Source organism: Haliaeetus leucocephalus, unplaced genomic scaffold, assembly GCF_000737465.1.
Source record: "Haliaeetus leucocephalus isolate CR32 unplaced genomic scaffold, Haliaeetus_leucocephalus-4.0 Scaffold1, whole genome shotgun sequence".
Lineage (NCBI taxonomy): Eukaryota > Metazoa > Chordata > Aves > Accipitriformes > Accipitridae > Haliaeetus > Haliaeetus leucocephalus.
In genome coordinates this window covers 24,251,217-24,265,609 of record NW_010972437.1, presented here as the reverse complement: position 1 = coordinate 24,265,609, position 14,393 = coordinate 24,251,217, and the positions used below count along the sequence as shown (strand labels likewise).

The 14,393-nt window shown below is 35.8% G+C and overlaps 1 protein-coding gene across 3 annotated transcripts in view; it reads left to right on the top strand.

Annotated features, from left to right (window-relative positions):
• Window positions 1–14,393, top strand: part of ZNF148 (zinc finger protein 148) — a 35,365-nt gene that overhangs the window by 15,599 nt on the left and 5,373 nt on the right. For 2 of the 3 annotated variants that reach the window (XM_010568930.1, XM_010568917.1), the window contains 4 exons: window positions 1,222–1,345; window positions 2,008–2,091; window positions 8,041–8,159; window positions 8,491–13,543. In XM_010568930.1, the coding sequence (XP_010567232.1) occupies window positions 1,222–1,345; window positions 2,008–2,091; window positions 8,041–8,159; window positions 8,491–10,083 (1,920 nt within the window). In that variant the 3' untranslated portion in view covers window positions 10,084–13,543. Of the gene's footprint in view, window positions 1–1,221; window positions 1,346–2,007; window positions 2,092–8,040; window positions 8,160–8,490; window positions 13,544–14,393 lie in introns of those variants that run through there. The other variant, XR_774437.1, reaches the window with a different exon arrangement.

Below are 14,393 nucleotides of genomic sequence, written 5' to 3'. Positions count from 1 at the left end.
GAGCTGTAACATACCAATCTTACAAACGTATGAATGTGCTTGTCCTTCAGAGTGAATGCACAAGAATTTGTTAGCTTGAGACTTTCACTCTTGCTGAGTTTTGATGCAGCAGAATTAAAAATTGTTTAAGTAGATCCTACAGTATTTGCTACTATTGCAGAGATACTATGTCAGTTATTGACTCTCTCTTTCTCATCACTGTCATTATCATAAAACCTAAAACATCGTAGCTAATCAAATTGCAGATGTGTTTCCCCAGCAGACTTTTATTTTTGGTTAATAACAAGGGACTAAACTGTTTTATTTAAGGTTACTTAAGCTCTTCTTTATAGTTCTGTTTCCAGTTAAGTAAGACTTTTGGAAATGTAATTTGTTTACTGGTTTTCTTATTCTCTTGCCAGAGATAGTAGAGAGTTTGGGATTTGGTTTTTTTTTCTCTTTTTGACAGATTAGAGAAAACCTGTGATAAGCTTTATTAAATAAGCTAGATATGGTGCAATTTTTTTCATTTAAGTTTTTTCAACTTTTTGTAAAATAGCGGCTTTGTTTGACAGCAAAGCAATTGAGTGTGGCAAGTTGAATTCATCAAGGAGATGCTCTAATATGTATATTGAGTGAGCAATACTTTATTGAGTGAAAAACCTGAAAGGGGAGAAGAATAATACTATTTTCTTGGTTGTTTGGCTTTGGGGTTTTGGTTTTTAAAATATAATTTTGCCTCTGAGACTATTGGTATTATGTAGATATAGATAATTTGTATGACTATCCTGGATAAGTTTTAATGCCTTTTAGCAAACATTTACATCTGTGATTTGAAAAAAGAATATAACTTTTCACTTTTGCTTTAAAATACGATTATCCATGGTTCAGTGCCCAGAGGTGGTTTGGTTACTTTGCATCCTTTCCAACAGACGGACAAAGTAAATGGTAGCATATAAAGTGACTCAGTAAATAGGGGAGCGCTAAGCTGATTTTCCATGAGCTGCTTTTGTCTCCGTCCTGTTGAAATATCTCTTAATACACAGCAAGACACAAGTTGGATTGGACTGCAATTGGAAATGTGTACTAAAAGCCTAACGCACAGCTTTGTAGAAATTAGCATTGTTATACCTGAAATATTTAAGTTTTCTGCATCGAAAAAATTAATGTTTTTTTTTTTTGTAGTTAATAAGACATCTTTAGAGGGTAGTGTGAGAACAAATTTTACTCTTTTTAAAATAGATCCTTACAATAAATGAGGATGGATCACTTGGTCTGAAAACCCACAAATCTCATGTTTGTGAGCATTGCAATGCTGCCTTTAGAACCAACTACCATTTACAGAGACATGTCTTCATTCATACAGGTACTGCTTGACTTCAAATTTATCTTTTCTACTATATAAAGAGTTGTTTACTTATGTTAAAAATGTTTTCAGCTCTATGCGAATTTCAGTTTTAAGAGTGTAGCTAACTTGGCATCTAAGCTTAGAGATTCCATGCACCAAAGTGTCAAAAGAATACCAGAAAAAAAAATCAACATATGTTTAATAAACTGAAGACCTAACTGTTTACAAGGTTTCTTTTCTTTCTTTATCAGAAAGTAATGGGTTGACTTGTAGCCTAAGTGCCAAAATTGACCCCTTTGTAAAATGTGCTCCGGCTGCTTATTTGCCTGATGAGGTATCTCTCTGGTTCGGAGAAGTGAAAAAGGTACTTACCATTATAATAGCTTGCCAGTATCCTGAATGCAGTCTTATGCCAGCATCGTGATTGATCTTGTTCATGAGGAAATTACAGCCATTTCAGATCACTCTTCCGTGCTAGTCTTAATGTGACTCTTAGGATCATGGAAAGAATTCTGCAGTTCATATACTTAGTAAGGCTAATGTTTTTTGGTATTAGAGTATTTTTGGAATTCGCTCAGATGCTGGTTTTTTTATAGACATTTTAATATTCCTCAAAAATAGTTATCAGAAACAACAGTGTGTAGTTATTAACTTATGGATGTGGAATTATATTGTTCAAGGTGAAAAACCATTTCAGTGCAGTCAGTGCGACATGCGTTTCATACAGAAGTACCTGCTACAGAGGCATGAGAAGATTCATACTGGTGAGTATAGTGCCTTGAGTATCTTTCTGGCGTGCTTAAAAACTGTTTCCCCACTCAGGCAAGGTTTCTGGTAATACGTATGCAGCCTAAAATTCTGTTGTAGTTTGTTTTAACTTAACAGATGTTATAAAACTTTTAAAAATAAATTCGTTTTGTGCTTTCAACTTGCTCCACTTTTCTTTGGCTGTAAAGTGAGTATAAACTCTAGTAAGCAAATCTGAAAGTAGTATTCTGTAAATAACCCCAGAGTAGCAAATCCTGAAGTTTGTGCATTCATAAAAGTCAAGGTTTGTTAAGAAGTTCTATCTTTTGTTATATCAAGTTAACTCAGACAATGGGGACTTCCAAATTACATTTTGGTAGATTTATGTATTTATTTATTTTGGAATTTGATGGAAAAGTGCCAGGACTAAAATGGCCAAAATGCCTAACCCCAAAGGTATTAGTATCAGCTTTACTTTTCACTTCTTTTTTTTAAAGGTTTAATTCAGAACTGTTCTAAAAATAAGAGCCTTAGTTTAAAAATATGCAATATACGTCAAATAAGGCCCGAAGTTTTAAGCCAAAGAGCATTAAAGTTTATACATGTTTATTTTTTTATCTTCTTGCACTGCACAAAACCACATTCTTTAACAGGTTTGGCTTCATTGGGTTTTTGGCATTTTGGTGCATGGCCTTTCAATCCCTCTTTAAATATTTTGTAATATGGTCCCTTTGGACTAGATGCCAATTTCTCAGCCTCTTTTTCAGAAAAGCAGAGCTGGTGAATGTGCACAGTGTTTCTTGGCCGTAGCATTTAAATGGATATGAAAGCTACTAACACGCAGTGCAGTGTGTGCATGTGTAAGAGTTGAGAGGGAGAAAAAACTCTGCAAAATGAATTTTCAGAGCAGTGTACAGGGAGTTACATGCACAAATGCCCTGTTGTTTACGGGATTTTTGTATCCTAGGTTGCCATGAATCCAGACTAAGTAGGTTTCCTTCAGCCAGTCAGCCACAGAAGAGTCCTCCATTCTTCTGTCCAGTGTCTTTGTTCTGCTCCTAGTCTTTCCTCTGGCTCTGAATTGGTGAACCATGCTGCCTCCACTTTGTGTAGATACTATTCTTGAAAAGAATGCTCATTCACTCTCTTCCATCTATCTGCCCATGCCCCCCCACCCCCCAAGGCAAAAATTTAAGTGCAGTCTTTACATTTTTCAGAAGTTTTTTGGTGGTTTTGTTTTTGTTTTTTTTAAATGAGGATTATTCCCTGTATGTGGCTTTGAAAATGAGAGTCTGTGCAATATAGTTAATTAACACTTGACTGCAAATATTTTACAAATGCTTAATTATTTTTTAAAATTCAGCTTCTAGCTCTAATGAGAGTTGTGTGTTGATTGTAAGCTTTGGAGGGAGGGGGTTGTTGTGGTGGGGTTGCAGGTTTTTTGCCTGCCTTTTTGCAGCTCTTACATATACTAGTCTTTGTTTAGCAGAGAAAAAGGTGCCATTTAACTAATTAACCATATTGTTATCGGGCTTTTTTAGATAACTATGTTTTCATCCTTTCCTCAGCATCCTGAGGTATAGTTTGGTTGTTTCTAAGAAAATTGAAGATGGTGCTTGTGTTTAAATTGTTGAATTATAGGTGTTTTCCTAGGTGACAACTAGTAGCTGGTTAGGAGAACACATGTAAGACCCAGCTTCCAGGAGTGGAAAAAGCTTTTTTGAAGGCCGTTCAGTTAGCAAGTATTTGACTAGTGCTTAATTTTTGGCTTGGCCCAGTTATAGTGTAGCTAATTGGCATTCTACATACCTGTCTGTGCTTTCACTTCTGTATGACAATATTCAGTACTGGGCCTTAGCTGTTTGTGTAGCGTTACTCTGTTGTTCAGGACTGCATAATTGAACCCATCCAGAAAAGCTGAATTTTCAGCTTGCTTCTCTCACCAGAAGGTGAGCAGTGGGTCTGTGTTTCACTTTGATGGAAGTAAAGGAAAGCTCTCGTTGTATTATTCATACTCTTTTAAGAAATATTCCTTATAAATTCAATACTGTATTTTTTTCTTCTTATTTTGCATTTTTATCTGTCTGAATGACTGCTTTTAGCACCAGCTTTTGTACAGTGTTCAAAACACTGGTGAACAACAAGATGTTTCTTACTCTTTTAAAGAAGTTTATCAAATTTTCAAGTTTATTTTAAGCCAATCAAAGATAGTGGTAACACTTAGAAGCCCCATTTTATGCCTGTTACAAGCCCTGAGTTTACAGGTGCTTCAGCTAGTTCCAGTGTGATTTGAATTCGGTACTCTGAACCACTCCTTCAAATGAAATGTTATGAGGGAGTTAGGAAGCAATCAATGAACAGCCTTATTCTGTGTAAATAATTAAACAGTTGCATCTAAAAGCAGACATTGCATTAATACAATTATTTCTAGTAAGTGAATTTTGTATGTAGAGCAGGGCAGAAGTGCTAGAACCCTGCTGCTAAACTTGTCACTGATGATACAGAAAATCACAATTTCAGTTGTAAGAGAGGGAAGAGTCATTGGTACACAAATATTTTCATATTTTAGTTTACTAGGCTCATGAAGATGTATGTCTGCTTTCTTTTTGCTCAGAGTTGTTTCTATACACCTTACCCACTCATGTATTCATGTGTCCTAATTCTGTAACCCACCCTACTTTCCATTTTAAACACAAAAAATGAGATTACATTTTTAAAAAAATAAAGCAACATTGGGGCTAACAATTCAAGCGCCTTCTTCAGTCATGCTGCTTTTTTATTGCCTTCTTTGGCATTTTATAATTTGTATTTTGTCTGTTTAGATTTTAAAATGCCTGGGGGTTTGTAATTGTTACAGCCTTCATACACATAGTATTTGTACTACACTTTATAAGGAGTTCTGTTGCTCAGTTTTAATAGATTTCCAACGTAGACACAAAACATAGGCTGTTTTCGTAAATAATGCATATAATTATTGTACTGTATTTTAAAATTTTTACTCTTTTTTTCCCTACATCTGATTCTTTCCCACTCACCAAAGTGTTTCAGAAAAATATGTCCTGGTTTCTCCTTACATTAGCAAAAGGTTGTTAGTAATGATCTCCTCCATTTGCGATAGGTCCTGTTTCAAAAGTACAACGAAATGCAGAAGGCATCTGAAGTTTCAGGCTTCTGCTAGGAAAAAATTATTATAGGAAACATACCTTCATATTAATTTTTAATCTTTTTCTAACATTATCTTCCTTACGAAGATTACAGCAAAAATTATGTATGGTATCAGTTTCACAAAGTGTTTCTTAACCTTACTTCCAGAGTGTTCTGGAATTCAACTGAAAAATACTACTTTCTGTGTTGTGCTGAGTAATTAATTCAAGGGCAGCGTCCCCAAACATTTCTTCCTGTTGAGGCATGGCCAGCAGTGCCTTCGTATGTACTCTCAAAGTCTCCAGAGTAGCTGGTGGTGGTAATACTCTACACTGAAAAACCTCAAAACCCCTGTTTTGCCCTAATTAAGCCTTGAAATGGGAATAGGTAGCTGGGAGAGTCTTCTGCCAACAAATAGCCAGCTTGAGTAGGCAAATGTTAAGGAACTCTGTGACCATTCATTTACAGAAATGGGTATAAGGCTGAAGGTAAGTGTATTAATGAACTGTTCTGCATTTCCTGGGATAGCAGGATAGCTCCTTAAAGGGCTGTTCAAAGCTAGACTGAGCTGTCTAGCTTCTCTGACTTGGTTTGGCTTCTGTAAGGCTCAGGATAGTTTTCATCCCAAACAGCTGCTCCTTTCTCTAAAAAAATTCTTAAGTGTGAAAGCAAACTTCCAGACCATGTAAGGAGAGTCGTCTGAAGGGGCGATTTAAAAGAAACACAAAGTGGAATAGTGGAGCAAAGGGAAAGAAAACAGTAAGTAACAAGGATTAAGTAGCTGTCCTTGGGAATGGAAGAGCTCCCGTGTATTAAACAAGAGCAATGAGACCTAAACGTTTTGCCTTATCTTCTTTAAAAGTGAAGACAAGGACTGGAATTTGATTCAGAAAGTCTCAACAGGCTTGGTGCAAGTAAAACACTGTAGCAGTAAGGGTGCCTAATGAATAAAGAAAACGTGAAGAATGAAACTGGAGTTTGGAAGTTAAGAAGTAGGCCAGAGAGGAGGATTTGCTTGTAGGCATTACAAGAGAGGATTATATGATAGGTGTTATAATTTGTAAAGGGTGCTGAAAAAAGCTAAATATTATGGTGATTATTAATAAGAAATGGTAAAAGTTAGTCTCTGACTAAACGTGAAAGAAGAGTTAGGATGCTGAGGTTGTGAGCCTGTAGAAAAAGAACTGATGGAAGCTGAGAGATCTTAGGAGAGGAGATAATTTGATTTAGGAGAGAATAAATTGGAATAATTTAATCCAAGAAAGGGATTGGCCAACAAGCCACATGGAGAGGTAAGAATTAATAATTGGAAGTAGGGCATAGGCTGACAAAGGTAGAGATTTAGAAATTGCTTGGAATTAAGAAGGTTGAAACTCTGGGCATTAATGATCTGACTAGAAGCAAATGTGTGGGTGATATAGATATTTTCCATTCTAGTTTCTATAAATACTGGCATCTTATTTTAAGGTACCGTATTTCCATTTGTAGAAGGACGTGGCTAAATACCTCTATTCTAAATGGAAAATATACACTCTAACAACATTTAAAATAACATTTATTAACATTTAAATAATTAATTATTAGTAATAATTTAATAAAATTAGTTCATAACATAATTTTAAAGAATAAAACTACCTCAGAAAAATAGAAATAGTCTGCATATTTCTGGAAACAAAAGATAAATGGTTTATATCCCCAAAAGCAGTGCAGTACAGTATCCAGAACAAAGAGGATGTTGACAGAGGCTGCCAAGACAATCCCTGCTCTCTATGTCAGTTGGAAAGATTTCTTAGTAAATATTCAGAGGAAAGATTACTGTTGTTCAGGGTGAGTTCTATTAAATAATAGTGAACTTTTGTAAGAGCAAAACTAAATTTCCAGTGTGCTTGGAATTTTTAGGTTTTGTCAGAGAAACCTAGATAAAAAACAATATCAAAGGGAAGATGTAAAGCAAAAGTTAAAAGAAATAGAAATAGAGTTACTCCATGTTCTGAAAGGATCATTGCAGGGCTTCTTTGTGAGGAAAAATAAGGGGAGAACTGCAGATGAATTCAGGGCAATGAATATTGTCTGAACAAATAATTTCATGAAAGTAAAAACCAAACCAAAACCAAACCAACCAAACAAACCAACCAAACAGAAAAACCCCTAAGTATGCAAACACCAGTTCAGCTACAGAGTTTTCTTGTTTCCAGCTTAATTTTTAAAATAAAATATTTTTTAATTAATTAATTACTTTAAAAAAATAAATAAATTTGGATTCCAACCAAAATACTAGGATTTTTTTCAGAGCAGTTATTTCAATTCTACATACAGGTAAGGGAAGAAAATATGGAAAATACAGAGCACCCTACAAAAATGTTCAATTAAAAGCTTGGAAATGCATAATTCTCTTCTAGAAAGGGTGGGCTTGAGTTAATGAGTTGGTGAGAGAATTGAGTTATTGTTATACAATCGTCTGCCCTAAAAAAAATACTATGTAGCAGCAATTCAGGAAGGCTATCTTTGCAGTTCTTCATTTATTAGGTTTAAGAGAGATATCTGCACCTATACTAGAAAGAGGGGGTAAGAATTTGGTTTTAAAGGTGGGTTTGGTTTTTTTTTTTTTTTTAGTGTAAAAGCTTAAAATCATTTTGAGTCATCAGCTACTGAGTACTGGGAAAATAGTGATGTGAGCAAGCCCTATGTTATTTTTCAATATCAACAGAGTAAATTCTCTTCTTTATTACTTCTAATAGAGAGTGTAGTATTTGACCTGGTGATTGTATGGAGGAACATTGATTTATTTTTTTAGATTAACATTGCTACGTGTTTTTTATCAGGTGAAAAGCCATTTCGTTGTGATGAATGTGGTATGAGGTTTATTCAGAAGTATCACATGGAAAGGCACAAAAGAACTCACAGCGGAGAGAAGCCTTACCAGTGTGAATATTGTTTGCAGGTAAGATGACTTAGTGAAATCTTTCGCAATTGAAAAACAAAACACCAGTCAATTCCCAAGAAGTGCAGATAGGACTTTCTCCAGGTGTTGTAGTCATGTGCATACAAATAAACGTATAATGAATGGTTTTTTTCTATTAAGGTGGGTGGTCTTGGTGCACAGGTGGAGCAGAGTCACAACTGTCTGTGCTTGGTTTTATACTGTTGTTTGACACTTCATTAGAAATCAGTAAAATGGATGAGTTGTCAAGTAAATTTGTTAGAATGAAAGGTTTCTTTTCTTTCTGCTAATATATTTATTTTTCTATAGTAATAATAAAAATCTTTTGCAGTATTTCTCCAGGACTGATCGTGTGCTGAAACATAAACGTATGTGCCATGAGAACCGTGACAAGAAACCGAACAGAAGTGCCACCAAAGTTGGCTTTTTGCCATCGGAGGAAGATTCTGGTTTCTCTACGCCTATGAAAGACAGCTCCTTGCCAAAGAAGAAAAGGCAGAAAACGGAGAAAATGAAATCTGGGGATAAGGAAGGTACAGATAAATCAGAACAGAAGAAGGACAAAAATGACTATTTGCCTTTGTACTCTTCTAGTACTAAAGTAAAAGATGAATATATGGTAGCGGAATATGCTGTTGAGATGCCACATTCTTCAGTCAGCGGAACGCATTTAGAAGAAGCAAATTCTGGAGAAATACACCCACCTAAGCTCGTTCTCAAAAAAGTTAACAGCAAGAGGAGTCTGAAACAGCCACTTGAGCAAAGTCAAACCATTTCACCTTTATCTACATATGAAGACAACAAGGTTTCAAAGTATGCCTTTGACCTTGTGGATAAACAAAGTTTACTGGACTCTGAAGGTAATGCTGACATTGATCAAGTTGACACATTACAGGAAGGGCCCAGTAAACCTGTACACAGCAGCACTAATTATGATGATGCAATGCAGTTTTTAAAGAAAAAGAGGTATCTACAAGCAGCTAGTAATAACAGTAGAGAATATGCCTTGAATGTAAGTACCATAGCATCTCAACCTTCGGTAACACAGGCAGCTGTGGCCAGCGTCATTGATGAAACTGCTACAGCTTCAATATTAGACACACAGGCACTGAATGTTGAAATTAAAGGTAGCCATGACAAAAATGTCATTCCAGATGAGGTACTGCAAACTCTGTTAGATCATTATTCACACAAGGCTAATGGACAACATGAGATATCTTTCAGTGTGGCTGACACTGAGGTGACCTCCAGTATATCAATCAATTCTTCTGAAGTATCTGAGGTCACCCAATCTGAGACAGTTGGAACAAGCTCTCAAGCTTCCTCATCAGATAAAGCTAGTATGCTACAAGAATATTCAAAGTTTTTACAACAAGCTTTGGACAGAACTAGCCAAAATGATGCCTATTTGAACAACCCGAGCCTTAATTTTGTGACTGATAACCAGACTCTTACAACCCAGCCAGCATTTCCTTCCATGGAGAAGGTCTACACGTCTATACCCGTCAATAGCTTTCGATCGGGAATGAACTCTCCATTAAGAACGACTCCAGACAAGTCTCATTTTGGACTAATGGTTGGTGATTCGCAGCACCCTTTTCCCTTTTCAGGTGATGAGGCAAATCATTCTTCTTCCTCCTCTACACAGGACTTCTTGGATCAAGTAACTTCTCAGAAGAAAGCAGAGGCACAGCCTGTTCACCAAGCATATCAAATTAGCTCCTTTGAGCAGCCCTTTAGAGCTCAGTACCATGGGGCAAGAGCTGGAATATCATCTCAGTTTAGCACTGCCAATGGACAGGTGAACCTTCGGGGACCAGGGACAAGTGCTGATTTCCCAGAATTTCCCTTGGTGAATGTAAATGATAGCAGAGCTGGGATGACTTCTTCACCTGATGCCACAACGGGCCAGACTTTTGGCTAAGAAATCTTTGTAAATAATACTGGCACTTTAGAACACATTTGTCAAAAGGGGGTTGCTCTGTATAAGATGGAGTTCTGTACAGCTTTTAAGAGCGCTATGTTAAAACAAAAGTAAGCTGATATTAGCAAGACCAATAACTGCTTTTTTTTTTCTTTCTTTTTTTTCTTTTTTTTTTTTTTTGGTTAGTCACCAGTCATTGAACTGCCTGATGTTGGTGCCCCTATCAAAGGCAGTTTATTATTCATTTGTTTGAATCCAGAAAATATTTTACCTTCTATGAAATTTAAAATAAACAAAATCCCCAGGTAAGACTTTCCCCCATGATTGTTTCCTTACTGGTTTCCTTGTATGCTTTCGGAGGACAGTTTATTGTCTGATGCTATTCATATTGTCATTTCTAAGCTTGTCACTATAGTCATTGCTCTTCAGCAGGGAGTCAACATGTACTAAACACACAGAATGAATAGTAAGTTTCAAAGTCAAGCAAATATGGCTTTAAAAGATGGCATTTTCTAGAAAAATAATCTTTCTTCCATCTCTCTCAAAAATAACTTTAGACCATGTGCCCTTTATTTCTGCTTTGCATTACCTTGAGTTGTGTTTGGAGGAAAAAATGAATTCTGATAGACTAACTCTACTATTTAAAAATCTAATTAATTTAAAATACTTTAGACACTTTTTAAAGCAAAATGCCTAACTGCTAAAGCCTTTACTTCATTCCTGAAGTAATGTGTATTTCTTTGTACAGCTGAATCTAGATGTAACTTTTTAATGACTTTTTCATACGCAGATATCAAGATTTTGAAGTTTTAGTTAAAATACTGTGTAGATGACATTCCCAATTGCATAATGCTTACACAAACTGTGTATTCCAAGATTTAAAAGCTTAATTGTACCTTACCCTACATATTCATAATGATTAACATAGAGCACTTAGTCAACTTGATAGTTTTTGATTTCTCAAAAAATAAAACCATTTTTAGATTTTTAGGTTTGATACGGTTGCATCATTTTCATCTCATACAGCTCCAATAATTCTTTTCAATATACTTGAGATTGGGTATTCTTAGCTTCTGTAAAAACTGTTTTAATTCTCTGTCTAGAATTTTGACAATTCAGATCATTAAATTTATTGAAGTATCCCTGAAAGCTGAAGAAGTGGGCATTCAAATTCCCTATCTTTTTAGTGTTTGCTTAGTAAAAGTCATTATAATTTTACCAACCAAAACTGCTGAATAATGCTAGTGAACAGGATTTCTTTTTCCAGCGTTGGCGAGTGATCAGAAGTTTTCGTTGCATTTCACAGTATAAATAAACCACAAAGTTTATCCCTGTACCATGAATATGTTTTTTTGAATAGTACTTTGTCTTGAAGTATACAGTATGGTACGATAAGTAGTTCTGTGTGCATTTTTAAGGTGGTAAGATTTGAGTAGCATAACTATTGTGTAGTTTAAGTTAACAAGTTACAGATTTTTGAACTGTATGTTCATTCTATTGCACCTTCCCTAAAGGGACACTGTCTGGTAGTTTAAGGCAGTTTAAGCCTAATGTAGGCTGGTTAACCAGGGAAAAACGCACACACACACGTATATATATAGGTATGTATGTATATGGTGTAGTTTTGTTTTGTTTTGTTTTTTTTTTAAATAGGATTGCATACATCCTTTTACAGCACTATTCCTAGCTGGTATCTCTCAGATGAAGCCATCAGCTAGGAGGAAAGACTGTGTCTCAAGGGGCTAAAATATATCCTGTCTTTTAAGAAAGGACTTGAGCAGGACATACAACAGTTCCCACTTCTTCCCAAAGCAGTAGCAATATTTTTCTTAATTTTCATTACTAGGAAACTGATCCCACTCTGTCTCTTTTCCCTTATGGTAGCACTATTATAGCACTAACTTCACTTGGTACAGTTGAGGGAGAAAGTGCATTTATTACCCATAGCTTGCTTCTTATATTTACAAGAAATACAGTTTATGTAAACCTCTTGCATAATATTTTTGTATGAGAAAACAGGTTCTGTTTTGATTCATTGACCCTGTGTATCATATAGGAAGGTGTTTCAGCGTGCTATGACTTACCAGTAATTTTGTCTGAATATTTGGCCCCGAGTTAAGAAGAATGAGCATCAAGGGAGAAAAGTAAATTCCTTATGGATTATTAATGATACATGTAAAGAAGTTTCTTTGAAAGAATATTTTTAAACTGCTTCATGTGTGTCTGTTTTTCTTCCTTTATGCTCAGTTTGATTTTTTTTGACTTTCCATTCTATGTTGCACAGACATAATACATATGACCCCTGTATCCCAGGAAGCCCTCTCTTGCAACGCATGTTTCGTTTTCAGTGTTTCATTTCCATGACACCCTAGCTTGTGCCGCGTGAATAATACTGTGTTGGCAGCTTTGTTCTAATGTCCTGTTGTTGCGAGTAGATGGCCATTAACAGTACTATTTGTTAAATACAACAAGCAGCAAAAGCCAAAAAAAAAAAAAAAAAAGCAAAAAACCCCCTAGATTATTACTGCACTTCTCTGGCCCCATGGGGAGGTAAGAGGAATAAAGCCTCCTTCTGCCTAAGGAGATTGACCGAGCTTTATTTTAAAAAGTTACTGTATTGATACTCTGCTGTGAGAAAGTGATTGAGGAGTAGGATGGAATAGCTCTCGCTCCATGCCATCTTCACACTTAGGAACTGCTGCTTGGGTGCATGAGGGAGCAAGGTATTGTACAGAGTGAAGGAACTTGCTCTTCCATGGAGCAAAGTTGAGAATCCTCTGAGGAACTGTTATTCCTTATGTCGCAGCTCATTCTCTAGCCTGCTGCTGAGCCATTACAGCTATTCTCTGTGCCTTAGGACAGGTTGTAAAGTCCCCATCTAGCCCACAGGGACTGTCTCGCAGGGTTCTTCCATGTGTACAATTAAGGCAGTGGTGTGAGTAGTTTATCTGCTGATGCTTGAAGCTTTCTGTACTGGAGGAGTTAACCAAATATACTGCTATGATTTCCTGAGTACATGCCCTTTTATTCTGGAATAAGTGTGTATGTAGTTCCGGGAGGTTCAACTATGTAAAAAGCACTTGCCTGTTTAATAATTACATTATTTAATAACATTTTCCACTGCTTGTGTTTTGCTGCTTTTAATCTGCTACAGATGCACACTCTTCATTTTGATCTGGTCAGTGTTCATTTTTGTTAGTTTTCCGTGTATGTCTGGAAAAAAGCGACTTTGGTTTTCTGTTCTATTCTTGTACTGATATTGTTCAGTCTGTCAGCATAAGGCTGGGGTGAGCATTTATATTCCACAGAGCTAACAACAGACGTTCTTACTTAAAAGTCATGCAAGCACTGAATGTGTGTGTGTGTGTAGGGTGGAATTTTTTGGGGATATCTCCTAGTGATAGAGCAATGGTGATTTTTAAAAAAAGAAAGTTGATGACATTTATTACCAAACGATATATGTATACACACAATAGATGTGTGTGTGTGTGTATATATATATGCGCATGTATTAATAGGCCATATGTTGGTCCTAAATTACTTGACAGTGTCCCTTTTAGCATGAATCCTTTGATATGTTTTACCATTAATATAACAGACAATGAAGGAATCAGCTTGTAATGGTATACTAATAGGCATTTACATTTTCTTCATTTGATTTGAGAATGAATTACTCATAAATTACAAGGTTTGGGGAGAAGGATTAACCATGTGTATTACTGTATGTTGGTTTACGAATAACAACATAAACAATTTAAATTGGATGATAAAAGAACTATGTTTATGATCTTGTGTCTCCTAGTGTTGTCTTTAGGAAAATTGTGTTTCAAGAAGAAAATAGGACAAGAAAGTGTTCATGTGGAATAACACTTGTATTATTTTTATATTGTACTTGTCAATTTTTTGGATGACAGGAGCTTTTCATTGTTAATTGAGAAGTACAGTAAAATCTTGCTAATTCGCTGACCGCTAATCAGAGCATCTCATAGGTTTATACATCCCTGATGGTCTCTTCCCCACCTCTCTGCAATGGTCTAAAAAGTACTGTAGCGAGGTCTCATATTGGTAATAGTGTACTACTTCACCCAAGTATACTACAGAATCTATAGGAGTATACTGGGAGGTACAAGAAGTATTGAAAACTAAATTACAGTTGTCAAAATAAATGAACAAAGTACATTTTGTGATGTGACATCCTTGCTTTTATTGCCTGCTTCTTCACTATTTTCAAAATTGTCATTTGTAAAGGGTTTCTAAGGCATTGCTGCGAATTATTGGGGTTCTACTGTAACTTTTGGAGTTTATTCTAA